General features: G+C 41.1%; 1 protein-coding gene across 1 annotated transcript; it reads right to left on the bottom strand.

Moving 5' to 3' along the window:
* Positions 1-6,248: 6,248 nt before the first annotated feature.
* Positions 6,249-14,606, bottom strand: LOC139754590 (sushi, von Willebrand factor type A, EGF and pentraxin domain-containing protein 1-like). The gene is made up of 5 exons (XM_071671996.1): positions 14,354-14,606; positions 10,500-10,635; positions 9,291-9,520; positions 7,303-7,455; positions 6,249-6,766 (listed from the first exon to the last, which is right to left on the bottom strand). The coding sequence occupies exons 1-5, from the start codon at positions 14,459-14,461 to the stop codon at positions 6,608-6,610; spliced, it is 786 nt and encodes a 261-aa protein (XP_071528097.1). The 5' UTR covers positions 14,462-14,606; the 3' UTR covers positions 6,249-6,607.
* Positions 14,607-15,379: the final 773 nt, after the last annotated feature.

Here is a 15,379-nt window from a genome sequence, read left to right on the forward strand (position 1 = left end):
AAATATTAATAACCCGGCCACACTGACGGACGTGCAGGGTGAGGCTAAGACCCCGGGTGCCGACTGCGTTGCTTCGAGTATGTTTACAGTGGCCGAGTGTACACAGGAGCTACCTTAGATGGGCTAACAGGCCTTAAGTAGTTTCCTTTGGTCTTTTGTTCTCGTATGACCTATCATTTCCTGAGACATGACCAGCAAATTTGAACATGTAAACGAAATACGGTTGAAACGATGGCCAAATAGCACTCTACGTACATGATAAGCTTTTTGTATCCAAACAGCACCCGATATATCACCCTAGAATATTAAAATGGTCAAACAACACTCATCACACCACTCAGTTAGATAGTTAAAAGTAACCAAACAGCAGCCAACATATTACAAGATAATTAGATGAAAATGACCAAACATCTATCGACATGTCACCTGTAGTTGGTAAAATCATGACCGCACAGCACTCGACATATCACCTACAATTTGTGAAAACATTATGGCCATACAACACTCGACATATCACAAATCATTAGAAGAAACATTAAGGCCGAACAGAAATTGACATATCAGTTTGTAAATATTTGAAAATGGCCAAACAGCACTCACCATGTCACCTGCAACCAGTTAGTTGAAACAACAAAACAAAACACCATTCAACACAACACCTTTTCAATTAGTGGAAAGCTGATGGTCAAACACTTGATGCATTACAATGAGTTGAAACATTATGATCACACAAGCTGATAAACAGTTATAATATTGATCACACAAGCTGATTAAGTTATAATTGTTACTTACCTTTCCCCGGCCGACTGGTGTAAGGGCCCTGAAAACCATCATTCACGAATCACGAGTCACGATCACTTCACCAATTTTTCAGGTAACACTACACATCTCAGGAACATGCATACTTTCTGATGGTTGTATCGTACTCAAGCCAAGGCCATTTATTATTGCTATACATCACAGTTCTACATATTTCACTAATCACTCATTTTTGCCAATTTTCCACATTCTGTTCATTGGTCACGATATATTACAATGATAAATATTTCCACGAATTTTCACTATCATTGACGCGTTACACGTAATATTAACATTTTCCCGACCTAGTCAAGTTCATTAAATTAACAAACACACTTATCACTTGATTTTCGTACCGGAAATACATCGTTGCCTCGCTGGAAACATATCTGAGTTACGGACATGTTACTCTCTTAATGTTTTGGTTAGATATGAATCGCACAATAATCTTGCCGTGATATAGCGACACACTGAAATAGCAATAACTGACACTCGCCTCGCGTCAGAACACAACTGTATCGTCAGTGTCAACACTGTTTCCCAGTTTAATTTCACGAGGATCATCACATGTCACACACAACATAAACGTATACGATCCCTCCTACGATCTGGGGACGACTGACGCTATTCACCGTGTCCTGAAGGTTGGGCAGGGGGTCCACCTAACGAAAGTTAACATGGTTTAAAAATTCACGTTAGCATATATATATATATATATATATATATATATATATATATATATATATATATATATATATATTTATTTATTTTGCTTTGTCGCTGTCTCCCGCGTTTGCGAGGTAGCGCAAGGAAACAGACGAAAGAAATGGCCCAACCCACCCCCATACACATGTATAATATATACACGTCCACACACGCAAATATACATACCCATACATCTCAATGTACACATATATATACACGCACAGACATATACATATATACACATGCACACAATCCACACTGTCTGCCTATATTCATTCCCATCGCCACATCGCCACACATGGAATCCCCCTCCCCCCTCATGTGTGCGAGGTAGCGCTAGGAAAAGACGACAAAGGCCCCATTCGTTCACACTCAGTCTCCAGCTCTCATGCAATAATGCCCGAAACCACAGCTCCCTTTCCACATTCAGGCCCCACACAACTTTCCATGGTTTACCCTAGACGCTTCACATGCCCTGATTCAATCCACTGACAGTACGTCAACCCCGGTATACCACATCGATCCAATTCACTCTATTCCTTGCCCGCCTTTCACCCTACTGCATGTTCAGGCCCCGATCACACAAAATCTTTTTCACTCCATCTTTCCACTTCCAATTTGGTCTCCCACTTCTCGTTCCCTCCACCGACACATATACCCTCTTGGTCAATCTTTCCTCACTCATTCTCTCCATGTGCCCAAACCATTTCAAAACACCCTCTTCTGCTCTCTCAACCACGCTCTTTTTATTTCCACACATCTCTCTTACCCTTACGTTACTTACTCGATCAAACCACCTCACACCACACATTGTCCTCAAACATCTCATTTCCAGCACATCCACCCTCCTGCGCACAACTCTATCCATAGCCCACGCCTCGCAACCATACAACATTGTTGGAACCACTATTCCTTCAAACATACCCATTTTTGCTTTCCGAGATAATGTTCTCGACTTCCACACATTCTTCAAGGCTCCCAGGATTTTCGCCCCCTCCCCCACCCTATGATTCGACTTCCTCTTCCATGGTTCCATCCGCTGCAAGATCCACTCCCAGATAGCTAAAACACTTTACTTCCTCCAGTTTTTCTCCATTCAAACTTACCTCCCAATTGACTTGACCCTCAACCCTACTGTACCTAATAACCTTGCTCTTATTCACATTTACTCTTAACTTTCTTCTTTCACACACTTTACCAAACTCAGTCACCAGCTTCTGCAGTTTCTCACATGAATCAGCCACCAGCGCTGTATCATCAGCGAACAACAACTGACTCACTTCCCAAGCTCTCTCATCCCCAACAGACTTCATACTTGCCCCTCTTTCCAAAACTCTTGCATTCACCTCCCTAACAACCCCATCCATAAACAAATTAAACAACCATGGAGACATCACACACCCTTGCCGCAAACCTACATTCACTGAGAACCAATCACTTTCCTCTCTTCCTACACGTACACATGCCATACATCCTCGATAAAAACTTTTCACTGCTTCTAACAACTTGCCTCCCACAACATATATTCTTAATACCTTCCACAGAGCATCTCTATCAACTCTATCATATGCCTTCTCCAGATCCATAAATGCTACATACAAATCCATTTGCTTTTCGAAGTATTTCTCACATACATTCTTCAAAGCAAACACCTGATCCACACATCCTCTACCACTTCTGAAACCACACTGCTCTTCCCCAATCTGATGCACTGTACATGCCTTCACCCTCTCAATCAATACCCTCCCATATAATTTACCAGGAATACTCAACAAACTTATACCTCTGTAATTTGAGCACTCACTCTTATCCCCTTTGAATTTGTACAATGGCACTATGCACGCATTCCGCCAATCCTCAGGCACCTCACCATGAGTCATACATACATTAAATAACCTTACCAACCAATCAATAATACAGTCACCCCCTTTTTTAATAAATTCCACTGCAATACCATCCAAACCTGCTGCCTTGCCGGCTCTCATCTTCCGCAAAGCTTTTACTACCTCTTCTCTGTTTACCGAATCATTTTCCCTAACCCTCTCACTTTGCACCCCACCTCGACCAAGACACCCTATATCTGCCACTCTATCATCAAACACATTCAACAAAATATATATATTGGCAAGGATCACAATTTTGCGCGTGATCAGGATATTCCTATGCGTCCACGGGGAAAATGAAACACGATAACTTCCCAAGTGCACTTTCGTGTAATAATCACATCATCAGGGGAGACACAAGAGAGAAATACAAGTCAGTTGATATACATTTTGATTAACGTATACAGAGTTATGAGCTGGCCCTTCGTGGACGTAAACACTGGCAAACTGTGGGCGGGGAAACTGTGGCTGGCATACTTAACCCTCTTGCGGCCAGTGCACAAACAGCGTTTCGTGGTCATCTGTGCCAGGTGTCATGTCATGCCTCGTCCGCCTCTAATATGACCTACCGACGCAGCTTGTCACTTTGACGTGTCAGGTCATGTCATGCCGTGGCGGTACACACAAATACACATATGCACCCCTTCGCGCACACACACACACACACACACACACGTTTTGTAACGGTTAGCGTTACAGACCGTCACGCATGCCTGGGATCAAACCCGCTTAAGTCCGAATCCTGGTCGCGGTAGCTGGTCCACAGTCTTCCCAGCTGTTCATCCTGTTTCTAACGCCTGGTCAGTTAAACTAAGTGTGTGTACATACATACGCACAAGTCACAATATGCCTATACAAGGTTAGGAGACGGGGCAACACCAGCGAAAAACTTACCGTACCGCAAATTATTACTAATGACACAAGAAAAATAAAACAAATTGTCTGTGTGAGGACAAGAGGAGGGTAGATTATCATGTTTCCTAACCGTAGGATCCTCCGACAACATGAATTTCTGATTCTTGGAAGCCTAAAATGCAGATTAAATGTAGTTTAAATCCAGGTGAGCTCTGTGTGGGTCGCCACCGTCGGGAGAAACCATTTTCCAGCCAATCAAAATGAAGCTCGGATGTGATGCCTTGAAAATCTTGCAAGTGCAAGGTACGGCAAGCAGTGTTTTGATAGTACTGATGAGGAGGTTCTTGCTGGAAGTAAAGATCTTCACTGCATATGTAAGCAATGAATGATTATGTGTTGATAAGATGTGGTATCACACGTTACTTGAAAATTCAAAGTGAGCCGCGAAATACCAAAACTACTACATCATTCGCATTACGTTAATGGTGTAGAACATGTAAACGTTTAACTAAATGTGATCTACACGGTGTTTAGGGGAAAAAAAAGCCTAGCCTTCCTTAAGAATCTATTCCACGCTTGAAATAATATTAACAAACTGTCCCGGATATTGGTTCCTAACGTCTCAGCTCAGCCAAAATGACAGATGTTACTCAAATTGGTATGTTCCTTGCAGTAGCAGGTGCTCCAGGCCGATTTATTAGTAATGATATCTAGAGCCTGAAATGGAGTTTATTAGTGGACGCAATGATTTATTGAATTGAGTCGTCTTCGCTGCGCTGAGACCAATGTCTAGGTGTCTTAGGCCGATTTACCATTAATAGCATTTAGAAGCAGGAAAGGAGTCTTACGAAAGGAGTCATAAGCGGTGAGTAGACCGCATTGATGACTATTTTGAGTGAGCTGAGACCAACGGAACCTGGTGTTCCTTCGCCGAATTGTTAATAATGCCACTTCAGAACCCAGGAAAGGAGTTTAAAGGTAGGTGTGGTGGGGGTTTATTCCTATCCATGTGTAAATCTTATGTATCTAAGTAACTTGTACCACTTTGAGTGAGTTGAAACATTTAGGACTCGGTGTTCGTGGCCGGTTTGACAATAATGCTATTTAGTGCTACGAACTGAGTCTCGACGGTAGGTATAGTGGATGGTTCTTTATAGGTCAGTAAATTACATTTATTTAAACGTGTGCCATTTTGTCTGTCATGAGACTTTAGGAATCGGGTGTTCTGGGTCAGCTTGTCAATGATGCAATTAAGAACCCGGAACAAAGTTATAAAGATAGGCTTGGTAGGTCTTTTTCGTTTGCATTGTGTAAATCACATTAATTCAAGTAACATGCGTATCCTCTATGTGAAATTACATCAACGGAGCGGGATGTATCAGGTTGCTTTGTCAACGATGCTATTTCGAGTCAACAGCGGAGTTTGAAAGGAAGATTTTTTCCCCCCTAATGATTGCATACATTAAATTCATCAATGTGTATCATTTTGATTATAATGACCTTCAAAATCAAGTGTTCCGGGATATTCTATCACTGACAAAATGGGTATTTGGCCGGAACGGGTTAAAAGCAATTATCATGAATAAAAACCTATAGCTAAACGAGCATATATAGGTTCCAGTTGAGAAAAAATGGAAATTAATGAAGCATGTTGTTTATCTGTTTAGCATGTATAAGGTAATTATAGTATTATCGCTAGAAATCAAAGGGATAGGGAGAGACAATCGTCTTCAGATTTATAATCATAAACTGAGCATTACAAACATTAGTCCATGGAATGCAGTTACAACATTAACATATCATATTAGATGAATTATGGGGTTAAGGAACCAAAAGATTGGCGACTACAACAAACCACAACAAACAGTTGACAATCAGTATAAGGTATGAACAAATCACTGGTGGTTAACGTCAAACATCTTTGAAAAAAAAAAAAAAACATACAAAAGGAATTATAATTCGTAAATTATGCAAACTGATATGAATGGTTTGAATAAAAGTCAAATAAACGAGTATCTATCCTATAATTTATTCACATCATGATATGAATTACAAGACTTTTAACTGTTAGTAATGACATAAAGATGAATAAATAAATAACATAAGAAATATAGATACAAAATATTTCTACATTTCATGACGTTCAGTTTTAACATATATGACATTCAATACAATTAAACTTATATAGGTAATTCACATATGAATCAATACATGAACTTTGTATAAATCAGCATTCACAGAACGTCACAATCAAGTACCTTAAGTGAGACGCTCAGTCATTTTATTCAACAATGTATTCAACAATGATAATTACTGACGTACTACCACACTAATGCCGTCTCCTCCGATCATCCTGCTGGCATGATTCAGAAGTAGCCACAGGCGGGTTTGGCGCTCGCCTCCATGACACCACCGTAGCCTCGCCTTGGTGTGTCTTTCCAGCTGAGGACGTCGCCGCCATGCTCCGGCCGGCACCCGTTCGCCACCACAGACACCATCAGCCGGTTGGCCCAGTAGTCGGCCCGCTGCCGGAAGAAATTGTTGTGATCCGTAAAGAGGAGTAAGAAATCGTCAAAGGAGAAAGCAGGTCACCCGTTGTGCCCATATTTCATGAGGAAACTCGCATTAAGCTGCCCACAAAGTCTAATCAACACAAAGCCATATATATATATATATATATATATATATATATATATATATATATATTATTTTCTTTTCTTTCAAACTATTCGCCATTTCCCGCATTAGCGAGGTAGCGTTAAGAACAGAGGACTGAGCCTTTGAGGGACTACCCTCACCTGGCCCAATTCTCTGTTCCTTCTTTTGGAAAATTAAAAAAAAAACGAGAGGGGAGGATTTCCAGCCCCCGCTCCCTCCCCTTTTAGTCGCCTTCTACGACACGCAGGGAATACGTGGGAAGTATTCTTGCTCCCCTATCCCCAGGGATATATATATATATATATATATATATATATATATATATATATATATATATATATATATATATTCGACGACTTTTATAGATGATCAAAAATTATTTACAAGGGTCGTATTCTAGTACCTGTATACCCTGGGAGTCAAGGCCCAGCAACGTCATCCAGCCGTTCACGCCATCATTACAGTCGTAGGAGCATTTGGGGACGGTGCCGTTGATGCTCTTGTACCGCTGGCCAGAGAACGCCCGCCCTCCACCACTCACCTTTAGCCCTTTCAACTGTTGGCAAAGGTAGACGAACTGGCTCACTAAACCTGTGCTTCCTTAATGCATCTCAAAAGAGCAGATGAGTGTTTTTCTATTTGTTTATGTACTTTACAAAGGTTGGTTTACCAGTAATTACAGTCCATGTCCCAATCGTGGCCATGAAAAGGAGAACGGAGAGAGAAATGATATATAGAATGTATTAAGTTAAACTCTTCGAGTGTTTGTAGATATATATCTAGAAAGTGGAGAGGCTATAGGAAGGAAGGAGGAAGACGGGAAATAGAAAATTGCACACCTTTGCAGAGGGTGGGGAGTGAGTTTGGTAAAATGTGTGAAAGAAGAAAGTTGAGAGTAAATGTGAATAAGAGCTGGTAAAATGTGTGAAAGAAGAAAGTTGAGAGTAAATGTGAATAAGAGCTGGTAAAATGTGTGAAAGAAGAAAGTTGAGAGTAAATGTGAATAAGAGCTGGTAAAATGTGTGAAAGAAGAAAGTTGAGAGTAAATGTGAATAAGAGCCAGGTTGTTAGGTTCAGTAGGGTTGAGAGACAAGTTAATTGGGAGGTAAGTTTGAATGAAGAAAAACTGGAAGTGAAGTGTATTAGATATCTGGGAGTGGACTTAGCAGCGGATGGAACCATGGAAGCGGAAGTGAGTTACAGGGTGGGGGAGGGGGCGAAGTTTCTGGGAACGTGTGTGGAAGGCGAGAACGCTTTCTCGGAGAGCAAAACTGGGCATGTTTGAAGGAATAGTGGTTCCAACAATGTTATATGGTTGCGAGGCGTGGACTATAGATAGGGTTGTGCGGAGTGGGGTGGATGTGTTGGAAATGAGATGTTTGAGGACAATATGTGGTGTGAGGTGGTTTGATCGAGTAAGTGATGAAAGGGTAAGAGAGTTGTGTGGAAGTAAAAAGAATGTGGTGGAGAGAGCAGAAAAGGGTGCATTGAAATGGTTTGGTCACATGGAAAGAATGAGCGAGGAAAGATTAACAAAGAGGATCTAAGTGTCGGAGGTGGACGGAACGAGAAGTGGGAAGCCAAATTGGAGGTGGAAGGATGGAGCGAAAAAGATTTTGAGCGATCGGGGCCTGAACATACAGGAGGGTGAAAGGCGTGCAAGGAACAGAGTGAATTGGAACGATGTGGTATACCGGGTTCGACGTGCTGTCAATGGATTGAACCAGGGCATGTGAAGCGTCTGGGGTAAACCATGCAAAGCGTGTGGGGCCTGGATGTGGAAAGGGAGCTGTGGTTTCGGTGCATTATTACATGACAGCTAGAGACTGAGTGTGAACGAATGGGGCCTTTGGTGTTTTTCCTAGCGCTACCTCGCACACATGAGGGGGGAGGGGGTTGTTATTCCATGTGTGGCGAGGTGGCGATGGGAACAAATAAAGGCAGACAGTATGAATTATGTACATGTGTATATATGTATATGTCTGTGTGTGTATATATATGTATACATTGAGATGTATAGGTATGTATATTGTGCGTGTGTGGACATGTATGTATATACATGTGTATTTGGGCGGGTTGGGCCATTCTTTCGTCTGTTTCCTTGCGCTACCTCGCTAACGCGGGAGACAGCGACAAAGCAAAATAATAATAAAAAAATAATATATATATATATATATATATATATATATATATATATATATATATATATATATATACACACGTGTGTGTGTGTGTGTGTGTGTGTGTGTGTGTAATGTAACCAGAGATAAACAAAACCTGTATGAATTCCGATAATGAATAACAAAATTCTAACTTCACTGAAATAGTTCATCTTTTTCTTTTACATCTTAGTCTAAAATTTCATTCAAGCAATGTACGTAATTCTCTCACGTTTTCATTAACGCCAGATTCCACCAACTGGCCGTTCATGTAGAGACTCCAGGTGCCCGATGGGCTGTGCCAAGAGTGGAGGACATGGTGCCAACTCTTCACCAAGCTGTCAGGGGACTTCACGATGCTGACCACAAAGCCGTTCACCTGCAGTACCCACCGCCACACGGGACCCGTCACCTTGTCTGACTTCACCAACACTACTTGCACACTGCTCCCGTCGTCCTTGTCTATTGGGGGGAAGGATACTTATGTGCTCAGTGTATTTTCGTCTTTAGATAATACACTGCAAAATGTATCTGTGGATTATATGTTTCTTTCTTGCCTTTTTTAATATTACACACCTCACTGAACTACAAATGGCTATGAAAAAGTCTAAAAAAATATCCATTTAACTGTCAGACTACCGTTGAGCACAAGTTAGAATACTAATCAATTTAGATACAACTTATACATCGTCTATTTCATGACAGTCACACAAATGCAAGAACTCACACTTGACAGCCATACCAATTACTATCCAGAACGTACAGACGCAGTAAGACATACTGGACACATACTGATATTCTTACAATAACTGTAGCAGTAGCTTTGAACTCCTACAGCAGCAATAGGTTTTCATGGTAGGTGGATGAGGGCCAATGATCGCATTGCACCATCCTCACTATGCCACAGTTGATCCGTGGGTGAGGTGGAGGATAGTTAAAGTGGGGGCAGGTTGAAAGCATCCATTTCTGAATGCAATTGGTGTGTCACTGTTAGATAACTCTCGGATAAACTGCTGCCAAAGCGAATACAGTTTATTGATAATGGTCTAGTCACCAGGTTCCATATCACTACCCACACATACACTTACGGCACCACACCGATATTTAGTAATCAATTAAGTAAGATTAACAGTTCAGTGGAGTAAACGAACGAAAAATTCAAGACACGTTTTAACCCATCTCAGTATAGCTTTATCTTATGAGTCATATACCACTCGTCCTGAAAATCATCTCACGGTGTTAAAGCTCCAGATCATGGGATGGTTCCAGGAGGAACGACCAGTACATTAGAGACAGCGTATGCCAGACGTCGAGTTGTCCTAATTCATCCAGCCTCTCTCTCTCTCTCTCTCTCTCTCTCTCTCTCTCTCTCTCTCTCTCTCTCTCTCTCTCTCTCTCTTCTTTTGTTTCCGTTTCTCATCCCATTTTCTCTCTTACTAACTGTAGTAGGAAAATGGGCAAGCTCGGCTGGAGGCCTCATCGACACGAATCCAGTAGTGAAGGGTGAAGGCCGTCATATCAGGTATCGACTCCACGTACTCAACATACTGCAGCTCCTGCGTTTGGTTGAACTGCACCTGTGAAAATAATGATCAGGCTTGGTAAGTGTGGACTTGACGCCCCTAATAATGTTCTGAATTAGATTCAGCAGTTATATCTGTAGACATAAGGCTCTAGCTTAAATGGGTGACAAATTGAACAGCTTGATACAAAATCTAACATCCACCCACGTGTTACCGGACTCCGCTAGCTCGAGGTTACACCGTAAGTGAAAAGTCACATTGACGAGACTGTATGACTGGGCGGGAAGACAGTCTCGTCAACGAACCTCTCACTCCAGAGTCCACATTTCCCTGTTACTCGAAGCAGTGCCGCCTTGGGCTGCATAAACCTCTGAAAAGACACCATGTATCACACCAATTCTCCTTCTAAGGACGAGGACTTGGTGTGATTATAAATAGAATAAATAAACTTCCACCCACATCCTCAACAATATTCCCTCTTTATGTCCAACTCCAAAGCAACTACTAAACCTTCACCTCACGCATTTCCACACCAACAACCTTTTCGCAGCAACCCAAAAATGGCAAGCTTTTGAAACACGCATTCATCACAACAACATCGTTAGTACAGGCCCTAGTCATAACTACTCTCGTAACACTAAACATACCTTCACGTGAACTCGTACACATAAGCATATCACGCATCGCCTTCACTGCTATCCAGACTTCTGTCGGAAGACCCAGACTAACAGTTTTAGCTACTCACATTCAAAGCTCGTCGGTGGAGGAGAGTAGCAAACGTGCCATATAGCGGTTCACCCTCGGCCACATAACGGTACTGACGGACCAGATGGGTGTGTCGCGTCAAGAATTCGTTGGTCGTTTTAAGACGTTTTGTGGATCCACTTTTTATGCCGCACAAATATAAATGAAACTCCTCCATGACAATTTCAATGGACTTAAATTCAAATAGATTTGTCTGTTTCTTTGCAGCAGGTTTAGAAACTTTGTTTTCAAATTCCTGAGTGATATAACATCTATAATTGATTTATTTTTCGTAGTTTCTCGTCGATTTCTCGTAACTTAAGTAATGTACTGGGAAAACTTATGTTCACAAATTGTTTACAAAGGTATCTACTGACCTGGAGATCTAAACACTAGAAGAAAAAAGAATCAGTCGAATTAACATTCACTTTTCTAGCGCTATCATTAATTACTTTTCCTCTGGAAATAGAGATTAATGTTTCATTAAGCAATAATAGGGAATAAGACTTTCAATAGAAAGTATTTTTGCTACTAAACAAACTTGCAGATCATCCCTGAACTTGAAATAAGAATCTGAGGCCAGTTACCGGCCTCGGCGGGGCCAGTTAGCCTTAGGGGTAAACCGATCAAGTGGAAAAGCACGTTCAGCTGGGTTTCCGTGCAGCGATCGCCTAACCTAACAGTTTATGGAAGTGGCCTCGATTACCCGGATCTTTTTTTCATTTCTATATTTCTTATAGGTTTCCAGTGAATCAGGCTATCTGCGCCACAAGTTTAGAAAAAAAAAGGTAGTGGCTATATATGCGCAATATTTTCAATATAGAAGGCATTTTGATTAGTTTATTGCAGGGGTGAACCGTAAGTGGCAGCTTCCTCAAAATGATCAAAAACGTTGAGAAATGACGAAAATTGTTGTCCATCCTATTATAGAGCTCGGATATAGGTACGACTCAGGCTGTTGGCTACGGTTATCCTTAAGTGGCAGTTCCAACCAAACATGCCGGTTATCCATCACCTGAAAATGTTAAAACTGATTAGTATATGTGAGGTTTATTCGATGTCTATTAACATGCCTGTAGTAGGCAACAAACTTATTCCAAGAGAATTTTTAAAAAATACGTTTTATTATGTGATCATAGATTCCCCTCTTGCTTTATGACTAACTCAAAGACAAGATGTAATCCTGGAAATTTTTGGACCGACAATTTGTCGTTATTTCTACGGATTATAAAATATATTCATAGACTATCTAATAAGTGATCATCGCTCACTAGGGTTGGTAAAAAGACATTTCATAAATGGCAGGGAATCTGTCACATTTCATTCTCTTTTAGATGGAAATTGCCTGAGCTTCGTATTTCTTCCATATTTGGAGTGACTGTATCAAATGTTACATCATATTCTTTTTGCAAAGTCGTTTTATAAACCTTTGTCGAGGCATATACCGTTGTCCTCATCCGTCCTTATGAAACGTAGATTGTACCGCCTCTCGTGATCATATTGTCTTCATTACGGAAATATACATGTTCACATACATAAAAACACAAATACACCGAAATTTATATCACGGGACATGAAATTGCTAACTTTTCACATGCGGAGGCATTACACCGAAATATCCATCAAGAAAGAGCAATAACATACGGACATTTCTAAATGCGATAACTACATGCAGTTGGTTTTACCCACTAGGCTGCCTTAGACACTGAACATGAAGAATTTTCATGGATATTAGAAGTTACGTAAACACAACATAAAACATAATTGAAACATTACTCAAAGCCAGAAAACTTACATCCACCAGCGAAATTTCATCACGTGGATGTTACGGCATCATGAGACTGGCTCACAGAGTAAAGAAATTATTATATAACAAGACTGATTTTGTTGCTCCAAGCAAGTGTCTAGGACTCACACACAAGGATATGCACGTTTATGGAGTATGGGTAGTGCAAAACGCCTCCACGAGTCCCCTGCTCATCGAGATCCAAGCCTTGGGAGGTGAATCACTACAGTGACCAAGATGGACCAAACGGGTTTTGCAATGCGTATGGTTACGGGTGTGGTTTTGTAGGTCACATGTGTGCGCATCAGTGTGTTGGCTTTGTGTGTGTGGAGATATACCAATGTACATGTTTGCTTAAGTGCAGTTGTGCAGATGTGTATGTATGTACATGTGTAAGCATGCGTGTGTGTAGCTGTAACCTGGCGTGTACGTAAATAGTGTAACGGAGGCGTGCCTTATGAGGACTGTGTGGGCCGCCGATGATTCTGTTTTCGAAGATGCAGGCGGAGTCAGGAGGATAATTTGGGCAACCAACATTCAACCCATCTTCACCGATCCTTATTTCACAAGCTTATACTTCATGTTTATAATCCTCATTCTTATCTTAAGTGGTTGTATTCAACCTAATAGACGCAACTTTTTTTCTTGATCATGAAATTTCTCGTATCTTAACCATTTCCATAGCCTCACTGTCATTGCCCAATTAGTGTAGACAACCTCAGAAATAATTGAGGAACATCTTGCAAGGAATCGAAGATTTTTACCGCTAGTTACATAGACGATATCTTATTGTCCAATAAATCTTATTCTAATGTGCAGGAACAGTTTTAAAAGGCTTTAGTGCCTCTTCTATAATAACAGAATATCATGTTCTTATCATCCTCCAACCATATCTATAGTCTCTACTCTAGTATCTCTAAGTCTCATTCGTACGTGTGTAAATATGTGGTATAGCATTCTATTGCAAGTCTTGTCATCGAAATCACTTAGGATATTACAAACGTATCCTCCTTTATTCATTCAGATTGATGCTGATAATAGCTTCAGAATGGGATTAGATATTTCCCTTGATAGTGCTTATGAAATTAACTGTCATGAACATTAACAAGCTCAGTCTGTACTAATATTTTCATGTTCTACAGTCGCGATGTTGCACTGGCAATGTTCAAATTATTGATGAAGGATTTTAACGAGGAAAGAGTTTCTCAGAGTTTGCACTTACTAAAAAGCTGTCGTTCCTACCTTTGAGAACGAGCTGAGTGTACACGTTGTATTATTATCCTGCGACACTTCCGAGCCACAGACACCCGTCGCCACTAAGAAGGCAAACACACACCAGCACCGAGACATCCTACTCCTATAGACGTCGGCGCTACTGAGGAAGACCTAGTCGGTGTTCTGGGACCCTGTAGACGCAATATAACGCAGCCTTTCGACAACGCGAATATAGGAGCGAAGAGGTGGGAGACGTGCGGACGTCACAGAGGTACAGGTCGCAGTGGTCATACAGGTCTGAGGGCTGGAACATCCCCACTCCTCAACTGGTTTTCCCGATTGGCATCTGGCCAAGAATTGGTATCATGGAAGAAAAAAAGGGAGTCAGCGACCCATGAACCTTGTGCAATGACATCCTAGTCGTGTTTAGAATGCTGATAATGTCTAAAACTACTAATACTTGGTCACTGAGGCTCATACTGTTACTAAAGGTGAATGCCCTCTCACACAACACTGGTTTTCAACTGAAATTTTCAAGCGTACATACATACACATGTAAACATATATCACTTATACATCCATATGTAAAAATGATCATCCGTCTTATGTTCAAACAATCAGACACAAACATGTTTTCCCCTGGCAAGAAATAACGACTCCTGACAACTTTGAATAAACTATTTTCTAGACGACTGTCCACATTCTTAAACTCGGCGGCGCGTGGATCCACACTGGCTGGCTAGCTGGCGCGGGTCGTGTAGTGCTTGCGGTGCCATTCCTTTCATTTTACATAATTTATATGCAATTCACGTTATAGCTGGCATCATTTCTTTCATCTAGTTGGATATGCTGTGTAGAAATCTACATTTCATGCATATTCTATCATACAACTGCTTGATGCAAGCATCTACTTCTCGTACGAAAACCCTCTTGTTAACTTAACCGATATGAAAATAACTATTTCAGAAGGGCTAACGTTTTTTAATGAGAGTAATCTATCACTATAAACCACCAGCAAGCTATAATGTGAAAGATGAGTGTTCTGGATGTTTA

The sequence above is a fragment of the Panulirus ornatus genome, chromosome 17, assembly GCF_036320965.1.
Source record: "Panulirus ornatus isolate Po-2019 chromosome 17, ASM3632096v1, whole genome shotgun sequence".
NCBI lineage: Eukaryota > Metazoa > Arthropoda > Malacostraca > Decapoda > Palinuridae > Panulirus > Panulirus ornatus.

Excerpts from the sequence above, each read along its gene's own strand:
- LOC139754590 (XM_071671996.1), bottom strand. The coding sequence starts at position 14,461 with ATGTCTCGGTGCTGGTGTGTGTTTGCCTTCTTAGTGGCGACGGGTGTC. Across the intron at positions 10,636-14,353 it reads CACTCAGCTCGTTCTCAAAG|GTGCAGTTCAACCAAACGCA; the intron begins GTAGGAACGACA and ends TTATTTTCACAG. Across the intron at positions 9,521-10,499 it reads TTGCCCATTTTCCTACTACA|ACAAGGACGACGGGAGCAGT; the intron begins GTTAGTAAGAGA and ends TCCCCCCAATAG.